This window comes from Brachionichthys hirsutus, chromosome 23, assembly GCF_040956055.1.
Source record: "Brachionichthys hirsutus isolate HB-005 chromosome 23, CSIRO-AGI_Bhir_v1, whole genome shotgun sequence".
Taxonomy (NCBI): Eukaryota; Metazoa; Chordata; class Actinopteri; order Lophiiformes; family Brachionichthyidae; genus Brachionichthys; species Brachionichthys hirsutus.
In genome coordinates this window covers 759509-768464 of record NC_090919.1, presented here as the reverse complement: position 1 = coordinate 768464, position 8956 = coordinate 759509, and the positions used below count along the sequence as shown (strand labels likewise).

Below are 8956 nucleotides of genomic sequence, written 5' to 3'. Positions count from 1 at the left end.
CTTTCCAATTACATCAAATATTCATAATTATTGAATTATTTCATTTCAAACATGTAAAACTGTCCAAAGTCAAAGTCCAGAGAAGCTGTAACGCTTTAATATTCCTGTAAACACAGACGCCTTGATCCATCGGTACGGATTAACGTCTGGCATTTATAGGTGTATTATTTATTTCTGCCAGACCTGGCTGATTTATGGAATTCAGTGGAAATGTAGGAAAGATGTCCACAAGGTGCATAAAGATGTCGTGTAAATATGTTTACGTCTTTTTCTTTTCACATTTGTCAACTTAATATTTTTCAAACAGTGACGAACACAAACTTGAAGGTTTTTTGATTATTTTCTTGATGGAATTAAACACAAGAATACAATAAAGTCTTTTATCCTTCAATTGGACCCGAAGCACCTCACTAAGGACTGTCGGTACTCACCAGAACCAGCTCCTACTCCAGTCGTTGGATCCCCGATGGGGTGGGAGGTGGGGGGGGGGGTAAAATCAGTCACCTGCTTCCTCCTGAAATGTCCCGAGTAGTAGTTTCCACCAGGAACAGGAAGAGGAAGTGACGAAGCTTTGCATCCAGCATGCTTATGATTTCAGCACTTTGTGCATTAGCATTAGCGTTAGCTACCAACCCGCGAATGAGTACAATAATAATCTGCAGACCTGAAATTCACCCAAGAGCAAACGTTCATTTAATACTGTACAGCTGACAATCTTTGTACAATGATGTAATACTTTATAAATACCTCCAACACCTCCTTCAGTAAGAGGAAACACAAACATTCTGGAAGATGGGTTACGATACATACGAAGGGTTAAATGAAATACACAGAAAGCAGCATTTTTCTTAATAACGACGTCTATTCACGGTAAACGGAGCGCCGTCCACGCCATGTCTCGTTCTGGTTGGCAAGTAAACATGAAAGTCAAAGTTTCAGGGAGCGTTTCTCATCCGGTGCTTTATCTGTATGTACAATTCAGAACGGTACGGGTCCGGTTTCATCCCCGCCAAGCGGCGAGCGAGACCACGCCCGCTAGCCGAGTCGCCGTGGGAACACTCCGGAACAGAGTTCTCGTTTTAAAGTCACAGTGATTCCACTCGCCGGTAAATAAACCAGATCATAAATTGAGGCCGATCAAAACATGCTCGGCGTGTTGAAGGTGTCAGAGGCTAATTTATTTTAGCACGCAAAGAACATTTGTTTTTAACAGTAATACTTATTGAACAAAGCGTTCCAGAGTGTTCGCACCATGGCGCCTACCTGTGGACATTTCAACTACCGTTCATCCGCAGAGCACGCTGTACACGGTGCGAGTCCAAGTCGGCCATCGGGGGGCCGAGCTAAAGACGGCGTCCTCCTCCCAAGGCCTCCGCGGAGTTAAAGAACGTTTTCAAAGAGGTGCATCGATCGCATGATGTTTTCATCCTGCGCACAAACAGAACGGCGTAAATGAGGGAGAGGCGGAAAGCGGCGCCGGGGACGGGGACGGGACGGGACGTCGGGATGTCCGGCTTACATTTTGGCAACAGTCGACGAACTCGTCTATGGTCACCACGCCGTCTTTATTCTTATCCATCTTCTGCTGGAAGCAGGAAGGGAGGATGGAAGAAGAAGAGAAGAAGGAGAGGAGGATTTCCTAAAGCCTCTTTGCTCTGACCGACACTTAAAGTTACACGAAACGACGCTCGCCTGAAAGAAGACTTCCACGTGCTGCCGAGGCGTCTCCTCCTTCAGGGCGGGGTACGTGCACTTCCCCATCATGTCGTAGATGGCCTTCATGATGTCGAGCATTTCCTGCGACACGTAGGAAAGGGTCGGTCCGCGCTCAGGCTGAAACACGCGGGGGCCACCCTCGTCTCCCTCGTCTCCCTCGTCTCCCTCACCTCTTTGGTGATGTAGCCGTCTTTGTTGATGTCGTACAGGTTGAACGCCCAGTTGAGTTTCTCCTGGATCGTCCCCCGCAGGAGGATGGAGAGACCCGTCACGAAATCCTGCGAGGAGAACAAACGACAGAGAATGATGCAACAATGGCGTCCGATGACGACCCACTCAGCAGTCCTGCAGGGGCGTTTTAATTAGGAGGAACAGCGCGCGATGAATCCGATGCGCCACTTTATTCAAATTATTAGTCTCCTCGTAATCCGTGTTGGCCTTCTGGGAATACTTTGGAAGAGAACTCTTCAAAGAGAGCTCTTTGTTTTGGAGCAACAAGCAAATAAATGCCCTTCATGAATACTAATGACGGCGTCTGAAGCGGCGTGACGGAGCTACGCTATGATCTCGGGTTACGTAATCCTCCTGCGTAATGAGTCGACGATTTAAAAACGATTAACGCGATGAAGTAGAATTCTTTGAATCCGCCGACGTGAGGATTCTCACCTCGAAACTCACAGAGCCGTTGTGATCGGTGTCGAAAGCGTTGAACAGGAAATGTGCATAAGTCGAGGCGTCTGTGGAGAGAGAGAGAGAGAGAGAGAGAGAGAGAACACAGGTAAGCATTAAAATCTACAAAGCACCCGAGGGGATGACAGAATTCACAACATCAGAGATTTACAAGGAGAGTTTTCCCAACGACTTCAAAGGAAGACGAGTTCTCCGAGTGTTTGTTTTCCCCCGTAATAAACGAGAACGCCGTTCTTATCTCTGATCAGATATATCAAAGCTGCCTAATGTTTGGTCTCCGGGTCCATCAGTGGGATCCGTGCGTTGTTTTTATTAAAGCGAGACGAGCCGGCGGAGGACGGAGCCGGGGGCTCCTCTCGGCTCCGAGGACACCACACGAACCTCCTTGCGGGAAGAACTGCGAGTAGATGTCTTTAAAAGTGTCTTCGTTGACGACTCCGCTGGGGCACTCCTGGAAGACAAAGACCAATCGCACAAGTCATTCGAGAGTCGAGACGGTTTAATATTCCCGACCCAACGAAGCTGCAGCTTGAGACGTCTGGTGCGAGTCATCGCTAAAGGTCTCCTCTGACAGGGAAAACATTTGAAGGGTTCCTTCAAAGAGGAACGCTTTGCTCTTCTGCATAAATCAAAGCATTCAAACTATTTAATCAGGAACAGCTTCCTGTTTTCTCCTCCCTGCAGGGAGGCAGGAAATACGAATCTTTGGGCGCAGCAGGGTCATCCGTCTGCGCCCGACTCTCCTCCTCCGCTGCACAAAACCGGTCACAGATTTGATTGGGCGAGGTCGAGAATGTTTGGGTCGTCATGGAGACGGAACGTGCGAGCTGATTCGATGAAGCGTTCAAGCTGAACCAAGATCTGAAATGAATTCAGTCTAACAGTGGAAGGGAGGAAAACATCCTCTTGTTCATTTATTTGGTTTAAACTCTGACGTCGCACACGTGGATGATAAAGTCATTTTTCTTTGAGGCACTATTGATGAGTAAATTGTGGACATGGAATGTGGATGTTAACGGATTTAACGTCGCTCCATCCCGTCGGAGGGAGCAACAGACCAGAAACGTATCCTGTTCCTTCTATACGACAGCAGAACCTGTAAAATGAGAATCGTCTCAATTATCTTCATCTTAAATAATGCACAGAAAGGTCGACGTTCCGTGGTCGGCGGGGTCGGACGCCGATAACGGGAGTGTAGCCGATTGGGCGACGCACGGAGACGGGGAGGCGGCTTGTGGGTCCGTCTCTTACGTTCTTGAAGCCGCGGTAAAGAATCTGTAGCTCCTTGCGTGAGAAAAGCGTCTGGGATTCCAGCTGCTCCAGGCCCTCCGGGCGATGGCGGACGGTGGAGAGTTCCAGCTCGTCTTCGACGCTGTCTGGTTGAGGAAGAGGAAGAGGAAGAGGAGGGGGGAAAGGTCAGAGGCGAACAGATGCTAGTATTTGTGAGACATTCCAAAGGTGAACGACAACGACAGAACGTTTGTGTGGAAACGTAACAGAACCAAAGACAGATCAAAGACGTCCTCTTCCTGCGTCATCAACATCCAAACATCAAAGGGCTCAACAAACATTCTCCGACGGCGTCTCCGAAAGCGAAACAATGTGCGTCTAAAAAAGTCAAAAAAGGAAAAGTAGCTGGAGCGATGTGTGATGAAGTAAGGGTCATATGAGGTAAGATGATGTCATCACCATTTGGCTCCAGCTGCTCGCAGCGGCGAGGAGGCGGGGCTTGCTAAAGTAGGCCACAACTCTTCTTCTGACAGGGCTACAGGAAGCGGCGTCGAGCACGAGAGCCAGAGGTCTGGACTTCTCCGTGGTTACACTCGACGACCTCGTCTGATTGAAGGAGGTCGTTTCCCACGCAGGCGAGACGAAAACGTCGCCTTCCCATAATCCTCCACTGTTCAGGCGACGACGTTGGCGTCTGGAAACGAGTCTGCGCTAGCTGCTCTGTCGCGCTGTGAGTTCAATAAACAAGCTTTTCACACAAGAGGTAACTCGCTGAAACACCTGAACCCAAAGTTGATCCCGATCTCGCAGCGCGGCGAGCTAGCTCCTAATATAGCCTCTTTGAAGTCCTGGCAACACAACGCAGGACAACCGACCATCGGCGGCGGAGAAGCGTCTGCTTCCGTCCATGTAAGGGCAACATCTGGACCCAGATGTGGATGATAGCATCACCCTGGAAGCGTTGGACCTTTAAGGTCGGCTCAGCTTCAGCAGCTTCAGCTCCATTCGTGAAAACGGATCGACAAATGGAATCGTAATTAGCTTCAGCCACGAAACCGGCATGCGTGTGAAGTAGATTCTTACGGCTTTGCCGGCGGCCGCTAAAGAACGCCGACTTATTGGAAGGCGCCGCGGCGGCACGGGAGCACGCTTTCAAACCAAATATTCATCGGGTCGCCGACGGCCTCGGTTCCTTCCAGCGTTTTCCCCCCCGAGCTAAATAGAGACAAACGTGACAGACGCGTGGCAGCTAGCAATTAACTGAAATTACACCCAGTGAGGCAGAAACGGGGGGGGGGGGGGGGGGGGGCGAAGGTCAGGCAGCTCGGACAGCGGCGGAGTCGATCCGGGTTGGCCTGCTTCCCCGTTCGGCCTCAGATTATTCCAGAGAGACTGGATTTGAGGAATGGAAACGTTCGTCAGAGAGCTGTCCAGCTCGGACATCAGAGGACGCGAGCGTCGGGGGCTGGGGGGGCTGGGGGGGCCGGGGTACCTTCACGGGGAAGTGCGTGCACGCTCTCACACAATGACCGACCTCGCTTTTAATTGCACTCATTGTTCAGTCTGAAGCGCCTCAACGCCGGCCGTGGGAAGAAAGGGCCGCTCCCCATCCCGATGCCACCCGTCACGCAGAAAACAGCGCTAATGGATTTATGGATTTAATCCTCACACCAGCAGCCAGAGAACCGTAAACAAGCTCAGAGAATGAAGTCATAAATCTTTCTTTATAATGTACTGCAGCCAAAAGACAAACCAAATATCCAGTCTGGGGTAATACGGCGTCTCCTGCCCAGAGAGCGAGCGTGGAAACCAAGACAACGGCCGTTTGGTTCGGTGGTGAGCCGGCTCACGGTTCTAACGTTGCGTGTTTAGCGTACAAAGCAGGATTATTTGTGTCTTTGGACCGGTTGTACGTCAGTACTTCAGAGGTACTTTACCTTCTCCTGCAGCCCTGCAACAGTAATTAATCACATTTATCTTTAAGGATACGATCTGCCTCCAGCTCCCTTTTCGTCCACGAGGGAACCTTCAACGCCGCGTCGGCCGTCCTCCGCCCATCGGCCGTCCTCCACCCATCGGCCGTCCTCCATCCATCGGCCGTCCTCCACCCATCGGCCGTCCTCCACCCATCGGCCGTCCTCCACCCATCGGCCGTCCTCCATCCATCGGCCGTCCTCCACCCATCGGCCGTCCTCCACCCATCGGCCGTCCTCCACCCATCGGCCGTCCTCCATCCATCGGCCGTCCTCCACCCATCGGCCGTCCTCCACCCATCGGCCGTCCTCCACCCATCGGCCACGTTCTTAAACGGAACAAACCTTACACGCCCTCGTCGGGATCTATAAATGATACGACTCTGCTGACTCGACGTTAACGATAGACGGAGGAATCAATCCGAGGAGGATGCGAGCTACTTTGGACCGCACTGGTACCGCTGTGAAGGTGCAGACCTCTGCACTTAACAGAACGCTGAGTGCCATCGCTCATTGGCCTAATGTAAAACAAAAACAAAGAGACACTTTAAATACCTGTTTGAGAAGTAAAGACTCAAAGACCTCCATGGCCGACAGACGCACGATGTGATCGCCACGGGTACCAGGACCGGCAACCCGGGGCCCCCATTGTGGGGTGGAACCGTGCCCACGTTAAGGTTTCATGTCAGAAAGTGAAACCCATCAGGGATGAAATCATCACCTGTGTCCGTACAAACCAAACGGCACGGCGGTAAGAACTGCACGAAGCCAGCCTCGGGCCGGTGCCGACGCTCCGTCTCCCCAATGCCACGCCATAAATCCCCGCCAGGGACGGCGAGAACACAACAACGCTGTTAGATGACATCACCGGCGAGGCCCTTTGCTCTCCGTGGTGATAAATGGCGGGTCCGGACCCGTTCGGGTAATGGCGTTTTCTGGCTTGTAGCAGAAACAGAGAATTATTAACCAATGTGGCGTTCTGATTAGAGCCCGCACCTCATCGGGCTCCGTTCGGCGCGCTGCAGAAACGCATGCGTGGGAAGAACCGGGGACGAGGAACGAAGTCTTCATTAAGTTCACAAGCAACTGGACCCGGAAACAGAGACACCACGAGGGCAGCCGTTTGTGATTTACCCGACACCCTGGGGTAGTTAGTGACTAAACACGCAGGCCCAAGTAATGATCCTCTTCTGTTACCCCCCAACAAGGCAGCGGCAGCATGGGGGGCTGTTAATAGTCTGATCTTGGGCTCTGGAGCTGGAGCGCAGCCCCCCCAGACCAGATGCGACCCCCTCGCTCTGCAACAAATCGATCTTAACGAAGCTTCCGGCTGACGCTACAGTAAATAGACAGTCGGCCTTATTCCCAGACGCTCAGCTGGAAGGATGCCATTTCTGAGAGGAGACTACCCCCCCCCCCCCCCGGATGCTTTCTGCGGAGCTGCTCAGGTGGCTGGCGGAGGAGGGACGGGATGGGACGGGGCAAACGCGTCCGACCGTGTGAATGTTCAGCGGAGCGTGACGCTCAGCGGGATCCTCCCGAGAGGCTCCGCGAAAACATCAGAGTTATCGCCGGGGGCGACGGCTGCAAAACGGGATTTACGTTAGCAAGATGAGCGCCGTCGTGACATCTGAGTTACGCAAGAGAGAACGACGGTTTTAAAAAGGCACCTCTGAGCTCGTCATGCTGAAACAGAACTTCACTCCGAGTCCTTCTAAACAGACGCGTTCTCCTCGCTCACACATTTCCGTGACCTCGGGTAAGTTTTCAAATCGCTGCAAAGGGAACGTCGCCTGCGTTCCATAGGAGTCGCCGTCTCAGGGGAACGGATTCACGGCAGGCGCTCCTCGATTTGGGCGTCACCTCTTCGCCTTACCCTCCGAGAAGCTGATCAGCCCCAGGAGATGCAGCAGCTTGACCGAGGCGAACACCAAGACCACGATGCCGACCGTCTGCAGCCCCTCCGTCTCCCAGACGGCACTCAGCATCGCGCCGCCCTCGCTCCACTCCGTGCCACCATGCCCCGATCCGAGCCCGGAGCCCGACCCGGCCTCCTCGGCTTCGGGACCGTCTCTCCCACCCGGCCCTGCACTCCAGTTCCCTCGCACCCACTCCAGGGCGCTACCGGCCCCCGCTCAGGGGCCGGGTACCTCCTGGCACCCGCCTGCTGCCCGCTTGGTTCCTAAGTCCAGTTAAAATGGGACGAGGCTGAGCAGCACCGGCTCCAGGTTCTGGAGGACTCTGACGTCACAATGGATCTCTGATTTCCGGGGGTCACCGGCTCGGGGGGGGGAATAGAGTCCACACGAGCTCGTCTCCCGGCTAAAGAGGGGAACTCGCGTCCTCTTTGTGTTTCTCCTCGCTCCTTTCAGTGCACTGACTGCGAGGGAGACGAGAGGGAGCGGATAAGAGTGAGGAGGGGGGGGGGGGGAGGGGGGGCAGGAGAGGAGGTGCGCTGCTCCGGAGCAGCGTGAACACCGTCTGATGAGCCCAAATGTTCACGCCAACTTCACAAATACATACAGAAAGCATGCCTAGCGTTCAGGGGGGGGGGGGGGGTCACTCAAATGTGAAATAAAGGATGAGACATTCATGGAAAGAACAAAATGAATCTCTCAAGCTTCAAACTTTGTTGGAAAGAGGCTCTCTTTCATATTTAAACCGTATTTCTTTATTTCTTTATTTTAGACGTGAAACGGCAGAACCGAGCTTTTCCCCTGATGATGAAAGAGAAGGGAAATAGCATCGATCCAAAACGCTTCATCAAATGCAAATGTTGCTCGACACCGCCGACGTGCGAGGGACTGATGAGGAGAAGCACGCTCAATTTAAAGCGGGCGGGGCTGATTCACGTAGGCGGCGTTCGCCGGATGAGAGGAGACGACTCGCCACTACTGCACGGCTCACGGCTCTTTACGTCCGGCTAAACAGAGCAATGTCCTATTTGTCAGTCATTAATGCAAAAGCACAACGCCAACTAAATTACGGTCGTCACGGCGACGAATCGTTTAGCGCCGCGAAGCAAAGTGCCCCCCGCCGTACGACGAAGGCGTCCCGTTCATCTGCCGCCGCGTTCCCGAGACCTAAATGGAAAATGAAGAATGGAATCATGGTTGGACATAATGCGGACCCCCCCCTCCCCCTCCCTCCCTCCCTCCGGCCATGCGAGCGCTCCTTTTCATGAGTCTCAGGCCTGGGATTGTGGGAAATAGGTTCAAGGGTCATTTTGCAACATGAACCAGAAGAAAAGGGCGGGTCCGGTTTGTGCCGTCTCAAAAACACGAAGAGGGAAAAGTGCATTTCCAGAACACGCAGGGACGACGGGCCAATCACAGCCTCGCTCCGGC

General features: G+C 53.0%; 1 protein-coding gene across 1 annotated transcript; it reads right to left on the bottom strand.

Annotated features, from left to right (window-relative positions):
* Positions 1-1380: 1380 nt before the first annotated feature.
* On the bottom strand, positions 1381-7597 carry kcnip4a (potassium voltage-gated channel interacting protein 4a). The gene is made up of 8 exons (XM_068755635.1): positions 7486-7597; positions 3658-3782; positions 2788-2857; positions 2383-2453; positions 1887-1994; positions 1693-1797; positions 1520-1582; positions 1381-1428 (listed from the first exon to the last, which is right to left on the bottom strand). The coding sequence occupies exons 1-8, from the start codon at positions 7595-7597 to the stop codon at positions 1381-1383; spliced, it is 702 nt and encodes a 233-aa protein (XP_068611736.1).
* Between the last annotated feature and the right edge of the window lie 1359 nt (positions 7598-8956).

What these genes read in the sequence shown, in the direction of transcription:
- kcnip4a (XM_068755635.1), bottom strand. Translation starts at nt 7,597, where the DNA reads ATGCTGAGTGCCGTCTGGGAGACGGAGGGGCTGCAGACGGTCGGCATC. An exon ending in GCTGATCAGCTTCTCGGAGG is followed by an intron (nt 3,783 to 7,485) that starts GTAAGGCGAAGA and finishes TTCCTCAACCAG; the next exon opens with ACAGCGTCGAAGACGAGCTG. An exon ending in ACGGCTCTGTGAGTTTCGAG is followed by an intron (nt 1,995 to 2,382) that starts GTGAGAATCCTC and finishes TTCTCCTCGCAG; the next exon opens with GATTTCGTGACGGGTCTCTC.